The sequence below is a fragment of the Humulus lupulus genome, chromosome 6, assembly GCF_963169125.1.
Source record: "Humulus lupulus chromosome 6, drHumLupu1.1, whole genome shotgun sequence".
Lineage (NCBI taxonomy): Eukaryota > Viridiplantae > Streptophyta > Magnoliopsida > Rosales > Cannabaceae > Humulus > Humulus lupulus.
The window spans coordinates 149,932,556-149,952,586 of NC_084798.1; the positions used below are offsets into that span (position 1 = coordinate 149,932,556).

A 20,031-nucleotide genomic window follows, 5' to 3' on the forward strand; every position below is an offset into this window, starting at 1 on the left:
GTTAAAGTTGTACAATTAAGAAAATACTACGTTGCCCCGTGAACTAAACCCTTTTATCCTCTGGGATTCGGACATTAATTCCTTTCCTTTCCTTGTTACCAAGTTTAAGTAAAAAATTTATTGACTGTAACGCCAGGGTAGATTTGACTGGAGGGCATTTCAGTAATTTGATTAAAAAAACAAAAATATAATAATTGTCACCATGTATTACAAAACTGGCTCACTATTATCCAAATTCCTTCATTATTTTCTTTGTTGCCCTTCCAACCTTCCCAAGTTCCACAAAAACGCACCCAATTTCAACTAATTATTATGAGCTCAAAATTATATGTGTAACACTTGTCTCAACCCTCATTTTCTTGCCAACCAAACACTCTTTATCTCTTTTCCTTTTTCTCTCTCTCTAACTTCCATGGCTAGTACTGCTACTACTACTACTACCGATCTTCATCATCAATACCAGAGAGAAATATCTTTCAATACTTACAACAACAGGCAGTACTTCACGGATGAGGAGAGTGACAACGACGACGACGATGATGTAGAAGACAGAGAGAAAATACTAGAAGAAGAAGAAGGAGAAGAAGAGGAAGTAATCGATGGCGACGAGAACGATGAAAAATACGACAAAGAAGACAAAAGGCGTGGGGGTGGAGGAGGGCGGTGGTGGTTGGGGGAAGGGTCGGCGCGTGTGCTGGACCCGAGGGCGAAGTGGGTCCAGGAATGGAACAGGGTGTTCTTGTTGGTGTGCGCCACTGGGCTTTTTGTGGACCCGCTCTTCTTCTATGCCCTATCGATAAGTGACACGTGTATGTGTCTCTTCGTTGATGGGTGGTTCGCCGTGACGGTCACCGTCCTCCGGTGCATGACGGACGCCTTGCACGTGTGGAACATGTGGCTGCAGCTGAAGATGGCAAAACGGTCGTTTTCCATGGTTAGTGCCGTCGATGGGACTGGTGCCGCCGCCGCTGGGCTTGGGGACGCCGCCTCGGCTAGGTCTGTGGCTTTAAGGTACTTGAAAGCCAAGAGAGGCTTTCTGTTTGACCTCTTTGTCATTCTTCCTTTGCCTCAGGTAAATATTTAAAATTATTTCCTTATATTCTTTTCTTCTTCTTTTTTTGTTTGCTCTTATTATGCTCATAAATCGTGATCATTGTATACATATACATGATGTGTGTAGCCGATTTTGGTAGAAGCATATACACATACATATATATATATAATGTTCGAAAAGTAGTATTTTTTAGAAGGTGACAGCACACCCCACCACATATTTCTTCCGCCTCATGATGATCGTACTACGAAAGAAAGACACTGCACAGAAAACGCTAACACAATATGTATCATGTGATATATGATACCAAATATACATACATACATATTTTTTTGAGAGGGTAAAACGGGAAATATATAAATGTAATGTCTAAAACTTAGGGCGCCATACATACATGACACCTCCATAATTTTTTGAAAGACACCAGAAGTTTTGCTTTCTTTTTTAAGAATTATGTATACCCTCTTTCTTTTTCATCTATTTTTTGATTTTCTTCAAAAAAAAAAAAAACATACAAATAATAAATATGTTTTAAAATTGTGAAATAATATGTATGGGAGGGATATAAAAACATGAAAAAATAGAGGGAGTGGAAATTAATAAAAGTACAAAATTAGAAAAATAATTTAATTTAAGATTTAAATTATTTTATAAAAATAGCACTTAAATATATTTTCAAAGTGTAAATAGTGATGCTCAAACGTAAATATGCTAAAAAGTTAATAACTCATTTTTTTGTGTGAATTTTCAATAATTCTTTTATCACGAATAATTAAAATTAATTTTAAAAAACTACACAATATTAACATCATAATATTAAAATCTTAATTTACAAGGGTAAATCTAGTATGTGGGTTCTCGCTATTAAAGCAACTCCAGCTAAAAGTAATTTTGGTGTTGAATCAATACAGAAAATTTTAGCACTATATATTTTTGTCATTCCAATTACAATATTAAAAGTTATGCAAAAAAAAAAATACTCTAATAAGATATAATATTTTTATTATTACATTATTTTCTTAATTCATATAATTATAATATGTATATATATTTATAATTTTTATTATTATTTCATCTAAAAAGTAAGAAAAAGTAATTTGCTGTGCTATTGTAGCCCACACCATATATAGTGTCCATTTTGCAGTCCCATTAAATTGTATATATTGCAATATTAATATGACCATCAAAATGGTGTTTCCCAGTTCTATTGGAGAAGCCCTTGATAGGTCGAGAATTCCCCATTTAAATAGGAAATGAGGAGTAGTAGGACACTTTATGTTCCGATCTTATTTAAAAAAATATATTTTAATTTTAATATATATGTAAATAAATTTTAGTAACTTTATGACGTTTTTTGAATCTTATTTTGCTTGGTGTATTTTAGACTGCTGTCATTGTGCACTAATTTAAACATTTAATATCTTAGATTATTTCTGAGTTCTCTTTTTTATTTAATTATTTTATCATTTTTTTCTTAAACACGTGAGTTTTTGTGGGGGTTCTTCATCCCGTACTCTCGTGGTTACCGTACGGTGATGATGAAAGGGATTATTAATTAATATAGCAGCTGGATGGGAAGGCATTCCCTACCAATTTGAATTTCATGGCACGTTAACATCTCATAAGATGACTTTCGCTAATTAATAATTAGGTGCCAATAATTTAATTATTTGACATATGCTTATTTAGTTATTATTATGCCTTAGTTATGAGTTTAAATTTATTGAAAATAATAGTCATTCTACATATACAGTATGCAATTCATTGATGACTTGAAAATACTCTAACAAAGAAAACTCCATTTTATTTTAGTATGAACTTTTGGCGAAGCATATGTAATATATAATATATTTTTCTATGGAACATACAGATGAAAATTAGTGCATATAAAACATAGTTTTCGAAAGCAAATTTTGGGTATAAAAAAACAGCAAAAATAACTTTGATTCAAAAGAAAAAAAAAATTTGACACGAGTTCCTCGTAGATAACTTTAAGATTATGTTTGGTAGGTATTATGATGGATGTAGGTATCAGTAGCTATCTTTTCTTTTGTTTGGTATTGGAGTTGGTATTGGAGATGAAGTTGGAAGGATAAAAAAAAGATTGATTACTCAAATTACCATATTTTTATTTGTAGCATAAATATTTGTTATTTTTTTGAAAAGGATAATAATTGTATATTACATAATTTATTTGTCTATTTCATGAATCCTTCCAACAATGGAGAGATTGAATTTTAATGATTTGAAGAGAGACTCTCTCCTTTCCCCCTCTCTCTCTCTCTCCAAACAAAGAATTCTACCTCTCCCCTTATCTCTCTCCCTCAACTTATTATATATATAGGAAGCTTTTTATGTAGGGATTTTACTTTTGTCCGTAGGGCGTTTTCTATTTTCAATAGGAGAAATTATAATATAATTTTTTTATATGATGACTACATATATGATAGTTATAGTGGATATCTCGTCAGTTTTCGAGAAATTTTGAATAATTTATCGTGCTGAAATCAGAGTTCAAACAATTTATTTTTTGGGCGTATAAAAGGAATTAGACACGCATAAAACTGACTGTTTGACTCTGATTTCGACACTGTAAATTATTTGTAATTTCTAAAAAATTAGCATGATACCTGATATAACTATAATGTATGTCATCATATTAAAAAAAAAATATAAACATAAGTTATAATTTCTCTAAAGGTCGAATATACAAAATACCACTTTTACCCCTACTATACATATTGATTTTTGTTTTGTTTTAATTTTATTATGCTAAAATCTTGTTGATATTATTTTCTATCGCTCGCTATATACACACACAATAGATCTAGAGGGGATAAAAGTTTAAATATCTGCGTGTGTCCTAGCATGCTTACCACTATACTTGTGCGATTTCTTTAATTTGTAGTGGGGTCCATATATGTATCTTTGTCTTCACATTTTTTTTTTTGGATTAGGGCTATTATCATTAATCGCAAAAAGTACACGTGTTTACCCCTTCCTTTGTCTGGTATATATCCAACTATTATTATTATTAGCTGATTTTATTATCCGATATTTTCTAATATAATTCAGTGTGTTGCTAGCTTGAAAGAAATTGATACACGTAAATGCACACACATACACAATAATAAATCTTCTCTTACCTATATATTCAATGATTATTATTAGTTGCGCCCACCACAATAATATATATTTGAAAATATTCCCATAACTTTATGATGACAATCAATTTTAGTATTCTTTATTCAATATGTACAATAAACATTCGAAAGACTAAAACATGCATCCATTAATGTCTTTAACTCCATATGTATGGAGCAACATTCCTTACCTATAAATAATGTTAAATGATCACAGAACCCAATGGAATGTTGACACAGACTATGCCCCATGCTACATACGAAATTTTATATAAAATATATCAATTATGTCATTGAGATCAAGTTAAATTTGAGTGTAAATTCTGTATTTATATAGTATATTGGTATTATTTGATAATTAATCAAATAGGATTAAATCAAATTAATTGCATAATTTTATTATGAAATTAGAAAATAAATTGAAGTGATTAATTATCCCCTAAATTTAGATAAATTTGTATTACACGAGAAACTTATGAAATTTCAATCTTACACAATTTTCTTTACTGTATATGATCTATATAGATATATATTTTAAATTTTAGGAGACAATTCGAATATGAGATTTTGTACTGCTAAGTTATGTATATATATAATTTTTCTTGTTAATTATGAATGGTCAACTTACTCGTCACCTTTTATTTTTATTTCTATAATCAAATCGACTGTAAATTATGATTGCTATACATGTGGAAGAATTATTATTATTATTATGCTCTTCTGTTTCTTGTTCTTAATAATTATATATAGAAATGATTATTACAGATTGTATTGTGGGTAGCAATCCCATCTCTATTGGAAAAAGGATCAGTGACGATAGTAATGACGGTGTTCTTGATAATCTTTCTGTTCCAATATCTCCCAAAGATTTATCACTCCGTCTGCCTCTTGCGCCGCATGCAAAACCTCTCTGGTTACATTTTTGGAACTGTTTGGTGGGGCATTGCTCTAAACATGATTGCATATTTTGTCGCATCCCACGTAAGTATAATTTTTTTTTATTATTATCAAATCTCCGACTTAAGATTTAGGTCATCTTTAAATCACCTTTTTTTAATTAGTGTATGTGCTAGTCAAAATCATTTAATTTCTATCCTAACAAACGTACGTACTATCTGATATTGTCGTTTCCTCTTTCATATCTTAAAAGATTAGTAAAAAAAGTAAATCAATTATTAGTACGTAGCTTATGATGAGTGAATTTTAAGTTAATTAATACTGTACCAATCTTCTTTAGAACTTGTGGTCACTGAACTAATTATTATATTTTATAAACAAGTCTTACATGCACAAAGAGTAATCTTCACGATATCTAGCTAACGAATGACGATGTATTGAGAAAATGAATTATACTTTACACATAAAGTTCATACCTTTTATTGTGTACAACAAGAAAATTTAAGGTGTTCTCCCCTACAGTCTTATGCCCACCATTTGATATATATAATAGTCTTCAAATTAGGGAAAATAGGATTAATTATTAATAGAAGGGTACATATGAACAAACCGAAGACAAGACGCAATTAAGATAAGTAAGAAATTTAAGCAAAAAGTTAAAGCGAACTAGGTTAATAATTCTGATCCACGTGACGGAAAATTAAATATGGTTCTTGTCATTGAACTAAGATTTGGAAAGAAATAAAATAATATATAGTTTGAATTGAAAGTGCGTAGTACTTAAGTATATATATGCGCGTAACGCTTTTTTCTTTCTTTCTTTTGAATATTGGCACTATATAAGTGATGTTCTCTTTATCACTTTCATTCTTTCTTTCTTTCTTATTTTTTAGTTGGACAGGGTAAAGCTGGCTAGCTATTAGGTTCTGTATTCTGGAACACGTGGAGCCTCTAAATATATATCATGCATGTGCTTATTATAGTTATATGGTCACACTTTGAAAAAAAAATAGTTTTTTATTTAATTAATTAAAAATTTAATAATTAAACATAAAATCATATTTGATAATTTTATTTTTATTTATTATTGTTAAAATTTTTAATTAAAATTTATTAAATTATGAAAATATAATTTTTTGACTTTAAACTATTTTTTGACTTTTCTTTTTTTTTTTCTCCTTTTCAAATCAATAACTCATTTTATATTGTTAAACAAAAAATAAAAATTATCAAACACATTTATTATTTTTTATTTATTTTTTAAATAATTACCAAACATATTTTTATTTTAAAAAAAATAAAGAAACAAAAATAAAAAATTATACCAAACACAATCTATAAAATTTACTGATCAATCTATGCTATATAGAAGAAAAAAAAAGTAATCTTTAGTATCAAAACCCAAGTTATATATGACAAAAAAGTGAACAAAAAAAAAAAGGAAAGAGACCTGCCCATTTTGAGGTATACGTATTCATCATATCTAGAAATATAGCGAGTGGACTTATGCATGTAAATAAGACTTTAATTGATGAACAGATGTACCATAAGATGAGACCCAGCCCCCACCCAAGAAATGAAATAACTACAAAACAAAAGAGACAGCTGTAATTTGATATGATAATGCCATTGCCAAACGAAATCTATTGATGAGAAAGAGACCCAAAAATATATATTTGTTTTTATTCTTCACATATATTCGTTACATAATATAAAAGCAATATTAGTGTATATTCATCACCACTAATAGTTTATATTATTAGTGGTGAATATATATTACGTGATATTATGATTTATAACGGAGGGGGTCCGCACAATTATACAAGTCAAGCCAATAATCCTTTAATTAGTTTTGGAAAGTAATTATGTTTATTAAGCGTTAATTATTTTGATTATGAACAATGGTTTGACGTCTATTGTGTGAATATCTATATGCATATCATCAAATCGAATCTTTTCTATCTAAAGAAAAATATATACCTTTTTAATTAATTTTTTTTTTTTATGTTGTTTTTTTCAGGCTGCAGGAGCTTGTTGGTATTTGTTGGGTATCCAAAGAGCATCACAGTGTCTGAAAGAGCAGTGTAGAAAGACAAGTGGGTGTGGAATAGGAATATTGTCTTGTGAAGAAACTATATACTATGGAACTACAAGGATGGTGAGACAGGAGCCAAGAGTGGCATGGGCTCTGAACAAGCAGGTAAGGTCTGCCTGCTTAGACAGCGCAGATAACTACAACTACGGTGCGTATAGATGGACCGTTCAGCTTGTCACCAACACTAACCGCTTGGAAAAAATGCTTTTTCCCATCTTTTGGGGCCTCATGACTCTCAGGTATCTATTCTACATACTATATTTTTCCTTTTTATTAGTAGGACACTCGTGATACTTTGTCAGATTGCTACGTACGTACGTTCACAGTGTATATATATACAAAGGGGCCGGCTATTTGGGAATTCTAAGTAGACAGAATGTGCGGCACTTGCGGACACTCTAAGCTAGCAAGTCAGCCTATAGCTGACGCCTACGTACAAACAAACTCAGTGGTTAGCCACAAACACATATCGGACATGCAACGAGCAATAACGAAGTATGAGCAAGCACAAAGCAAATCATTCCATAAAATGTCCACACCATACAAAAGCATACAACAAGGCAAGTGGCACGCAATGACCCAACAAATACAACAATCAAGTAACACATAGGCAATAAGGAAGCATACACGGTCAAGTATGGATAAACATCGTTTTATTAATATATAGCATTGATAGGGCAAGGGAGTCCACAACTTTAGTCCCTATCTGCTGGCGGCCATGGTGCTTCCCTAAGTCACCAAGTCACCTCCCCCTAAGGAGCCTTCTAAGGATACAAGGTCTTCCTAGTAACATATATGATTTTTGTCTGGAAGACATGCATAATTACAATACTGTCACTACCTTACCCTACCCCATGAGGTTGTTTGGTACAAGACTTGACTAATGATCAAGCACCAATGCATGCTCACTTACAAAATGGACCATGTGGGTGTGCCAAAGGGGTAGCACTCCACACTCTCCCTCTCTTAAATTCGGCGTCCTCGACAAAGTAGCTTGTAGATCTTCAATCTTCTGCGTGAGTATCTTCAAGTCTTCCGCCCTCTCCCAACTTATCTCGTCGTCTGCAAGCCTCTTCCATCTTACTAGATATTCTTTGTGCTTTTTACAGTCAATGGTGACCGTCATCTCCGCCAGGATTTCTTCAGGTTGACGCTTGCTCCTTGGTTGAATGATGAATCCTCCTCTGGTTGACTAGTTGCGCTCTAGATTTGCTAGATCTTCATGATACGGTTTTAAGTTGCCGACGTGAAGGACCAGGTGTATCTTCATCCACGCTGGTAGGTCGACTTTGTAGGAGGTTAGGCCAACTTTTGAGATGATTGGGACCGGACCCTTGTACTTGCGAGCGCGTTTGATGTCTTTGTCCTCTCGGAATCTCAACTGTTCGGGCCTCAGTTGATTAACACTAAGTCACCTGCTTTAAACTCCAGTGGTCTGCGCTTCTGATATGCCCACTTCTTCATTCTCTTTGATGCATTTTCTAAATAAGCTCGGGTAATCCTATAGTTTTCTTCCAGTCTTTTGTGAAGTGAAAGGCTCGCAGGGTCCGACCGCAGTATTCGTCCACTGTGTGGGGCAACAGTGGCTGCTGTTCACTAATAACTTCAAAATGACTCTTATTTGATGAACAATTCTTTTGAGAGTTGAAGCCAAATTGAGCTACATTGAGTAGTTGCGGCCAGTTTTTCTGATTGACATTGACAAAGTGGTGCAAGTACTCCTCCAACATGTCGTTGAATCTTTCTGTTTGCCCGTAGTAGCTCGAGGATATGTTCAATTGTGACCCCAAGAGGCTGAATAGTTCGGACCAAAAGGTCTAGTGAATCTCCCATCTCGGTCACTAACAATGTTCTGGGGCACCTCCAAATATTTGACAATGTGCTTGAAAAATTATCGTGATGTCTCTTCTGCCGAACAGTACTTCGACACTAGGATGAATGTTTGGTACTTCAAAAATCTGTCCATGACCACCAAGATGCACTCAAATCCCCTGTCTTCGATAGGCTGGTTATAAAGTCAAGCGGCACACTCTCCCATGGTCGGCTTGGGACTCGCAACGACTCCAACAACCCAGGTGTCTTGTTCCTCTTAACCTTGTCGTGCTGACAAATGAGATAGGTCTTGGTGTACTCCTCTACATCATCTCGCATCTATGGCCAGTAGTATCCTTGCTTCAAAATGGCATGCTTCCTTTGCCACCTTCGATGACCCGCCCACAAGGTGTCATGACATTCACCTAGTAATGTCTTCCGCAAATCTCCAGCTTTTGGAACATACAAGCGGCCCCCTTTGGCCCACAGAAGATCATTCTCCACCAAAAACTGGGGAGTCTTGCCTTCTTTCACAAGTTTCAGGATGGTTCTGACAACCGGGTCTTTCTCCAGGTTTTCTTTGATGCGCTCCTTGATGGGAGTCTTCCCCACACTAGCTGACAAACTAGCCAAGATCTTTAGAGTCGCCAATTATGCTTTGCGACTCAAGGCATCGACTGCCTGGTTCAAGCATCCTGCCTTGTGCTCAAAACGGAAGTCGAATTCCACTACGAAATTCGACCATCGAGCTTGCTTAGGGGTCAGTTTCGGCTGGGTGAGGAAATGACTAACCGCTACATTGTCCGTCTTCACCACAAACTTTGACCCTAGCAAATAATGTCTCAACTCCCGCAAACAATGGATAACCGCGAGGAGTTCCTTCTCTTGGGTAGTATATCTCCTCTCAGCTTCGGACACCTTGCGACTCTTATATGCTATCGGGTGATCCTCTTGTACCAGGACCCCTCCCAAAGCATAATCTGACGCATCTGTCTGTACTTCGAAGGGCTTGCTAACATCTGGCAAGACAAGAAGAGGATCCTTCATCATTGCTTCCTTCAAACTCCTGAATGCTTCAACACACTTATCAATCCACGCCCAATTCACACCCTTTTTCAATAGCTCGGTCAAGGGTGTCGCTCTTCTTGAGTAGCCGTCCACAAATCGTCTATAGTAGTTGGCTAGGCTCAGGAAATAGTGTAGTTCTTTCACGTTTGTGGGGGCTTTCCACTCTTGGATTGCCCTCACCTTTTCCAGGTCCATATGAATTCTCCCACGCTCCACAATGTGGCTTAAGAACTTGATGCTCTCTTGTGCAAATGAGCATTTATCACGCTTCACATATAGCTGGTTCTCTCTCAACTTCTGAAACACTTGAGCCAAGTGTTCTCAATGCTCTTCAATCGTGGCACTGTAAATCACGATATAATCCAAGTATACCACCACAAACTTGTCTAGATACTCGTGGAATACTTGGTTCATCAGTGTGCATAAAGTAGCTGGTGCATTCGTCAACCCAAAGAGCGTAACTCGAAACTCAAATGCTCCATATCGAGTAACGAAGGTTGTCTTTGGTTCATCCCCATCTGCGATCCTCACCTGATAATAACTCGATCTCAGGTCTAACTTCGTGAAATACTTGACTCCACTTAGCTGGTCGAACAAATCAGCGATCAGAGGGATGTGGTAGGGGTTGTGAACTGTCACCTTATTGAGAGCCCTATATTCATGCATAGTCTCAAGCTCCCATTGTGTTTCTCATTCTGGAATAGCACAGGTGCACCAAATGGCGCCTTTGACGGTCTGATGAAGTTTGCCTCTAATGACTCCTTTAGTTGCTTTCTCAACTCGTCTAGCTCGGGGGGTGCCATTCTATAAGGTGATTTTGTTGGAGGTTTCATTCCCGACACCAGCTCTATCTGGTGATCAATCCCCCTTCTTGGTGGGAAGGCTTTGGGGAGTTTATCTGGCATCACGTCCCCATACGTCTTCAAGACTATCTTAATTTCAAGTGGAACAATCTTTTCCATTGTTTCTTCGAACATGACGGGTACCGCTACATAAGTGGGCTCCCGTTTCTTCATGCCATTCTTAAACTATGAAGTTGGTAGAGGCTTCACACCAGGGGGTGGTATCACCTTTGCAAGCACCATTGACGGTGTCTCCCCCATTATGAGAAAACACCCAGTAGCTAGAATCGGGATGACACATTTCTCGGTTAGGAAGTCCATTCCCAAAACTACATCAAAGTCGTCCATATGGATCACCACTAAGTCGGTTTGTCCCTCCCACGTGTTGATCTTAACTTTTACGCCTTTAGCCACTCCTGTTGTGGCCAAGGCCTTTGAGTTGACCACCTTCATGCGACTTGCATCTTTCTCCAACTTTAGTCCTAGCCGTTTGGGTTCGAGCTCCGAGATGAAGTTGTGTGTGGTGCTAGTATCAATCATCACACTCTTGGCTGGATTGTCGTTGATGGTGGCGTCCACGAACATCAGTTCCTTCCCCAAAGCCTTTTTCCCTTTTTCGCCATGCTTCTTGAGAGCATTTAACAGGCAGACAACGCCTATGTGCGCGTACTCTTCATCCTCCTTTTCTCCTTCATGCTGTTCCTCTTGGCCAATGAGGGCATTCAACATGCCCCTGTAAGGGAAAACTGCCGATTTATGTGGTCCTTTGCAGAGCCAAAAAGCTAGTGGCTTCTTCCCTATGGCAGTATCTATCCCATTGGAAGAACTGGACTCTGCTGCCCTCTTCTCTCCCCCACTCTTACTCTGCCACGACTTCCCAGATTTCTTCGGAGGGGTATCCCTCTTTGAAAGGCTGTTCTCCGGTGTGTAATCTATCAAGTTTTCGGTAGCAGCTTAAGCGGTGGCTAGGTGAGTCACACGCTACCTCTAAAGTTCTTGTTTGGCCCACGGTTTTAATCCTTAGAGGAAACAGAAGAGCCTGTCTACTTCAGACATATCCTTAATATCGAACATCATTCTCGAAAACTTCTTCACATATTCTCGGACAGTCCCAACTTGTTTAAGCTTTCTCAACTGGCGTCGAGCCATGTAGGCGACATTTTCTAGTTGAAGCTATCTTCAATTCTCTTTTCAAATATCCCCATGACGTGATGGTGCATCTACCATTCTCGATGTCATCATACTTTGTCTTCTACCACACCTTGGCATCCCCAAATAAGTACATGGTGGCTATGACGACCTTTCCTTCTTCGGAATCAGCCAGCATGACTCTAAAGTATTGCTCCATGTCAAAGAGAAAATTTTCCAAGTCCTTTGCGTCTCTAGCCCCATTATAGGACCTCAACTCAGGCACTTTAACCCGTCCATACTCCATACATATCGGCCTTGTTGCAGGCACATTCCCAACTGCTCACATGGTTAGGTTCACCTTTGCTGATAGCTTAGTTATCTCTCCTTTCTAAGTGCGCCAACTGACTCCCTACAGTCCTCCGTGATGTCGTTTATGGAGTCTTCTTGGTCCTTCAACATGCGCTCCATCGCCACAATACGCTCTTCCCATCGAGGGGTATTCAGTGTACTTGTCGGAGTGTTTCTTTGCACCATCGCAATTATTCGGGCTAGCAGAACATCGTTTTCCTTCTTTAGCGCGGCTATGCAATTGCTTGTGTCTGACGAACTAGAATTACGGCTAGCAGATGATAGATCCCCGACCCTCTCGTCCAGACCATCTAATTCCCCCACGCGCTTCTCAAGCGCTTCGATCCTCTAAGTATTGCTCATCATTTCTGTGTTAACCTGTCTCTAATGCCAACTGTCACAGGCGGGCTATTTGGGAACTCCAAGTAGACAGAATGTGCGACACTTGCAGACACTCTAAGCTAGCATGTCAGCCTACAACTCAGGCCTGCGTGCAAACAAACTCAGTGGTTAGCCACAAACAAATCTCAGACATGCAACATGCAATAACAAAGTATGAGTAAGCACAAAGTAAGTCATTTCATAGAATGTCCACCCCACACAAAAGCATACAACAAGGCAAGTGACACACGATGACCCAACAAAGACAACAATCAAGTAACACATAGGCAATAAGGAAGCATACCCGGGCAAGTATGAATAAACATTGTTTTATTAATATATATCCTTGATAGGGCAATGTAGTACACAACTTTAGCTCCTATCTGCTGGTGGCCATGATGCTTCCCTAAGTCACCAGGTCACCTCCCATAAGGAGCCCTCTAGGGATACAATGTCTTCTTAGTAACATATATGGTTTTTGTTTGTGAGACATAAGCATAATTACAATGCTGTCACTACCCTACCCCATGAGGTTGCTTGGTGCAAGACTTGACAAATGATCAAACACCAAGGTATGCTCACTTACAAAATGGCCCCATGTGGGTGTACCAAAAGGACAGCACGCCACAACCAACACCCACCATGTTCACCTTATGGTTGGTTAGCGATATCTTATAATAGTTGTTAAATTTAAATGTGTGAGATCCCATATTAAATTTCACTAATAGTAATTTTATTTACCTTTTATATTTTTTTTAATATATTATGTGTCAATTCTGTTCTAAGCACTAGGTAATATTTACTCCATCTCTTTTCCTGATTTGATTTCTCACTACTTGTCAAATTCATTACTTTTATGCATAGTGAACTGTTTTTTTTGTTTGTTTGTTTTCCTATTTTAACTTTGTTCTTTAATTGGAGTAGCGTAACGTGGGAGTAAAAGCTTTTATGATTTTACTAGACTAGCTAGGTCATAGTGGGATAAGGTTTGGTTCGACGAACCACGTTCTTTATAACCAAATAAAAAAAGAGACAAAAAATAAACAGAGCGACCACTTTCTTGATTTAGCTCAATGATAGTTTTGAGTTTTGGCCGTAGTATATAAAGATAAAATCGTCAAACACAAAGCAAACTAGAAAAGAAAAGAAGTAAACTTTCTTTACAAATTGATATCACTGTATATCTCTTATATAAAAAGCTTGTAGGTAACAAAATTTTTTAGTTTTAAAGTTTTTTTTTTCAATTAATTTTAACTGGATATTCTTATATTATATTTAACAGTTTATTGTAAACATGCTTTAAACTTAAATAAAATTAAGTAAATAATTAAAAAAAAAAGATATTTTTGAGATATTTTATCATGATAATTATTTAAAAATAATAAAATCATATATTTTATAAATTAAATAAAATTTAATTAAACTTAATATTTATTAAACATATAATAAATAATATTTTATTGTCACTGCTAAATTAAAAAATTAGAACAAACATAAACTTAAACAAAAAATAATTAATTAAAATAGGATATTTTAAAGATATTTTATAAAAATTTAAATAATTAAATCATATTTATTTAAAAATAATAAAAACATATATATCATTTTTTATCTTATAAATTTGTGTGATAGTTTATTTTTTATCAAGTGATTGAAACTCTTTTTTTTTATCAAATTCACTAAAGGACATTGCTAGATATATTGAAAACTAAAAATAGAATTTAATTAAACATATAATAAATAATATTTTATTGTCACTGCCAAATTAAAAAACTAGAACAAACATAAATTTAAACAAATATTAATTACTGAAAATATGATATTTTAAAGATATTTTATGATAATTTAAATAATTAAATTATATTTATTTAAAAATAATAAAGACATATATATCATTTTTTTATCTTATAAATTTGTGTGATAGATTATTTTTTATCAAATGATTGAAGTTATTTTTCTTCATCAAATTAAACAAAGGACATTATGACATATATTAGAAACTAAAAATAGTTGATGTATGCATATATATTACTGCTTATACTATGACTTTTTCTATTCTTATTTTACTTCTATAATTAATTTCTTTTTAAATATTATTGTATTTTATATATATGTCATGTAGTCATATAAATATATATCTTTGTTAATGTTTTATTTAGATGTCATATATAGAGATTATTGATATAAATATTTATATATACTATATAACTATAATTTATTCTATTATAAATATATATATATATTAAAAAAAACATTAAGAATAACATTATATGTTTGTAAAACATTGAAAAGTAATATAGTTTATCAACTAATAAATAAGTTATCATATAATCTTAATCATTCCACTAGCTCTACCTTGACATGTTTTTGCGTTTCATTTGCTCATTAGACATAATTAATGTAAATATACGATTATTGCAGCACATTTGGGAACTTGGAGAGCACAACCGAATGGTTAGAAGTTGTGTTCAATATCATTGTCTTGACCAGTGGACTCCTTTTAGTTACCATGTTGATTGGAAACATCAAGGTATTTATATATATATTAATTAAAATTAAGATTAAAATTAAATCACTTATTAATCTATCTTATGGATTGAAATGATTAACTAACTATTATTATATATTAATGTACGCATATACTTATTAGGTGTTTCTGCATGCAACAACGTCCAAAAAACAAGCAATGCAACTGAAGATGAGGAACATAGAGTGGTGGATGAGGAAGAGGCATTTGCCTCCGGGCTTCAGGCAGCGAGTTCGGAACTACGAGCGCCAGCGTTGGGCCGCCATGCGCGGCGTTGATGAATGTCAGATGATTAGGAACCTCCCTGAGGGCCTTAGGAGGGACATCAAGTACCATCTCTGCTTAGATTTAGTTAGACAGGTAACCAAACTAGTCAAGTATACTATATATATATGTACTATTTTAGCTGTTGATTTTATGTAGGCCAAAATTTGAAGACACATAATAAATCAGTACTTTACTAATTACTGTTAACCAAGTCAAAAATAAATTCTGACTTTGTTTCACTACTTTTAGGTACCACTGTTCCAGCACATGGATGACCTGGTCCTCGAGAACATATGCGACCGTGTCAAATCGCTCATTTTCACCAAGGGAGAAACAGTAAGTGCTGATACTTAATTAATTCCAATTAAGCTCTACATATATTTAACATATTAAACCACAATTATATATTCATTGCAAAATCCTTTACACTTATAGCTTAGAACTCGTGATTATGAAATTGTGAGACCAGAAGAGTTTTCACATATTAGAAATATTGTGACAAAATTCAGTAGTATACCAAATCAGATGGCTGAAAACAAAACTTAATACTGATAGAAGCTTAGTTCGAGATTATTACTTTTTTACAATTTTTAATTTTGTTTACAACATTGTTTTACAACGGAATGATATTTTGATTAGTATTCTTTTAGAAAGATGACTGATGTGTTCTCGATAAATCTACTTTTAGCCAGTTCATTTGATAAATTGCCTTTAATTAGAAAGTAACTCTGATAGCAGTTTCTTTGGTAAAATATGTATTAAAATACTATAACTCGTAATCCAACTTATTTTCTCATACGTTTGTTTTAAGAAGTTAAAATATAACATCTTCTATAGTAAAATACTAATTAATTAGAGCATTGCTACGACATATATAGATTCCACACTGATTGTCAACATAAATTCAAATCACCTGTCCTTATTTCCTATCGCATCAGCACCTCACTGATTAAAATGTACGACTTCTTTTACCAGCTCTCAAGGGTTTATTTCATCATTTTCATATGATGCTACATTTTTAATTAGTGGAAAATTATAGTGGGACTGAGTGAAAGGACATGGATTTGAATCCACCCAGCACCACCTTTATGACTCCGCATTTTTCTAATTCAGCTATTTTTGACCCCTGAAGTTGAGAAGTCATAAGAACTACTTCCAGCAACTTTTAAAAAATGCTATCATGTTAACATAATCTCATATAATGTTTTTCTTATAAACCAATACGGAATAATACTGAAATGAACTAATTTTGCAATATATATTTTGTTTGCAATAAAAGTGACTAGTCTTTGTTAACGTGATTATACACGTGCATACATATGGTGAAGACTATTAATTTTGAGTTGCAGATAACAAGAGAAGGCGACCCAGTTCAGAGAATGCTGTTCGTAGTAAGAGGCCATCTCCAAAGCAGCCAAGTCCTCCGAGACGGTCTCAAAAGTTTCTGCATGTTGGGGCCCGGCAACTTCAGCGGCGACGAGCTCCTCTCATGGTGTCTCCGCCGACCCTTCATCGAAAGACTCCCACCATCGTCGTCGACACTGATAACTCTTGAAACGACTGAGGCGTTCGGACTCGAAGCCGAGGACGTTAAGTACGTGACGCAACACTTCCGTTACACATTCGTGAACGAGAAAGTGAAGCGAAGCGCAAGGTACTACTCGCCCGGGTGGCGGACATGGGCGGCGGTGGCCATTCAGCTGGCTTGGAGAAGGTACAAGCACCGGTTGACTTTGACTTCGTTGTCGTTTATTAGGCCTAGGAGACCTCTGTCGAGGTGTTCGTCCTTGGGAGAAGATCGTCTTAGGCTTTATACTGCTTTGTTAACTTCGCCTAAGCCAAATCAAGATGACTTTGATTTCTGAGACACTCACTCCTGTTATTATTCTATGTTTTGTTCATATATATGGATGTACTTTTTATTTTATTTGTTTTTGTTTCTCAAGTTGATCAAAGCTTTTTTACTCAAGTCACACTCAAATATCAGGTTTTATACTTTATAGACATGTACAAAAAGTGGAAAAGATAGGACACTCGCATGAACTTTGTTTCGCTTTTCGAGACGAAATATATAATATAGTCGTTGTTCGAACATTGATTAACTAAGTTCCAAAATTATTTTCTATCACAATAATAAGGGATTCTGATTTACTTAATTATGACATATATAAAATAAAAGCAATAACAACGAAAAATAAAATACAACATATTTATACATGTGATTCGGAAAGGAAGTTTGCATTGCACTAGTAAAAAAAAAAAGATTATACAGACAATATTGTGTGAATACCTATAATGTGCATAAACTCAAGTGTCTTCCCTCTTCCTCGGATCTTAATGTGGAATAACTTAGGTATAGAATTCAAAACCAATTTTATCATTTTGAAAACATAAAAAAAAAGTGGATGCCGCGATAACACTTGATTGATTATTTGTTTTTAAAAACTAATTCCAAATATATATCATAATCCTATCATAATTTTGTATTGGATCATTGAAAATTATAATGCTGTTTGGTAGCACTTAAAATAAATAATTTTTTATTTAATTAATTAAAAATTTGACAATTAAACATAAAATGGTGTTTTGTAATTTTATTTTTATTTATTATTTTTAAAAATTTTAATTAAAATTCATTAAATTTTAAAAATAAAAATTTTTCACTTTCAAAATATTTTTAAACTGTTTTTAACTTTTTGTTTCTTTTTTTCAAATCAACACCTCATTTTATATTGTTAAACAAAAAATAAAAATAAAAATTATCAAACAAATTTATTATTTTTTGTTTTTAAAAACAAAAATAGTTACAAAACATATTTTTATATTTTAAAAATAAATAAACAAAAATGAAAATTTATTTATTTTTGTGTTTAAAAAATTCAAAAAACAAAAATGTTTACCAAAAAACAACCTATATTTTCAAGTTTTCTCCCTTTCCAAATACTACATCCCAAAATTTGTAAACATATTCTCTGCTCAATTTTTCTATTTCACTTCATTACTTGAAGATAGCAAGAAGCTCCTTGCACGACGATCTACCATCACACTCTTGAGCCATACCCACGCTAACGTCGCTGTAGGGAAACCGACTTTTCTCTCTCATACTAACGTCGGCAACTCTCTCTTATCTTTATTAATATCACAACTTAGAACTCACTCACAACAAAACTCCTCTCTCTATCTCTCTCTCACTTTCTTCTCCTTCTCCCTCTCTCAATGTTATAAATAGAATTATTGAGAATCAGTAGAATATACGAGAATATATATATATATATATATATATATATATAGGATCATTGGACTTTGTTCTCTTGGTATTGAAATGATATAAAATCATTTTCAATTTCTTTTTTTTTTGAAAGATTGATATAATAATGATAATGATTTATTCTGTGCAAGTATGAAATTAAATATACTTTTGATCTTTCTTAATACGTAGGTTTCAAGTTCAACACTTGGCAATATGATATTGTGTCCTTTGCATATATAATGTTTGATTAAATGATTGTGTGAACAATTTGTCTATATAGTTAATAGTCATTTTGATGCTTCATGGATATGCTTTATGGGTCATTATGTTTTATATTGTCACTGCGTCATATATTTATATATATATATATTTATTTATTTATTTGTCTGTTTATGAATTTTGCTTATAACTCATGTTTGTAAATTAATTATGTAAAATCTTTTATTAGCATATTTGATAAAATTGACAAAATTAATTATGGAATGTATTTTCGAAATATATTGAGTGGTATTTTCAAAACGGGGAGTTTCCTGTTTTGTAATATTGAGTGGTATTTTCAAAATGGGTAGTTTCCTGTTTTGTAATATTTTGTGGTTAATTTCGAAAATGGGTAGTTTCCTATTTTGTTGAAATGTGTCTTTCTATAAATCAGATTATTCTATATATGATTATAAAATAAATATATAATTTCCTATAAAAGAATATCTTTTCTTGAAATTAGTTTATATGGAAATTATTAGTATTTATTTTTATTTGTTGACCTGATTTGGTTACCCAGAAATTGTGTACAACTTGCAGTGATAATGTATATATTGTTTCCTTATTTATTTAAGGAAATTGGGTTGAAAAACTGTCCAGGTTCAATGAATCTGTTTGAACGGATTGCCAGCCTGTTTGAACAGATTCTGACTTTCCTGTTTTGGAAGATTTTCCATTTATTGGCTATTTGATTTCTGATTTGTTTTCCACGACCTAAAGGGATTCTAAAATGTATATAATCATCCTTAGGTCGCTGGTTTTTGATTATCTCTCTCGGTGCATTATTTTCCAAATATTTTCAAATTTTAGAGAGACTTTTTATTATGTGAAGAACTTGAGTCCAGCAAGTTCTTAGTGGTTTATTACAGTGTACTTCTGTATTGTTTTCTTTGTGTTAATTGTGCAGGTTGAACACACTTGGACATTGGTCATCAAGCTTCGGGAGAAGTCTTGTTCG

General features: G+C 34.0%; 1 protein-coding gene across 1 annotated transcript; it reads left to right on the forward strand.

Moving 5' to 3' along the window:
• Positions 1-251: 251 nt before the first annotated feature.
• Positions 252-17,492, forward strand: LOC133782604 (cyclic nucleotide-gated ion channel 4). Its single transcript, XM_062221937.1, has 7 exons — positions 252-1,072; positions 4,963-5,178; positions 7,115-7,428; positions 15,193-15,301; positions 15,422-15,658; positions 15,815-15,901; positions 16,915-17,492. Exons 1-7 carry the CDS (start codon positions 329-331, stop codon positions 17,428-17,430), a joined length of 2,223 nt encoding a protein of 740 aa, XP_062077921.1. The 5' UTR covers positions 252-328; the 3' UTR covers positions 17,431-17,492.
• The last annotated feature ends 2,539 nt before the right edge of the window (positions 17,493-20,031 follow it).

Excerpts from the sequence above, each read along its gene's own strand:
- LOC133782604 (XM_062221937.1), top strand. The coding sequence starts at position 329 with ATGTGTAACACTTGTCTCAACCCTCATTTTCTTGCCAACCAAACACTC. Across the intron at positions 5,179-7,114 it reads CATATTTTGTCGCATCCCAC|GCTGCAGGAGCTTGTTGGTA; the intron begins GTAAGTATAATT and ends TGTTTTTTTCAG. Across the intron at positions 15,659-15,814 it reads GCTTAGATTTAGTTAGACAG|GTACCACTGTTCCAGCACAT; the intron begins GTAACCAAACTA and ends CACTACTTTTAG.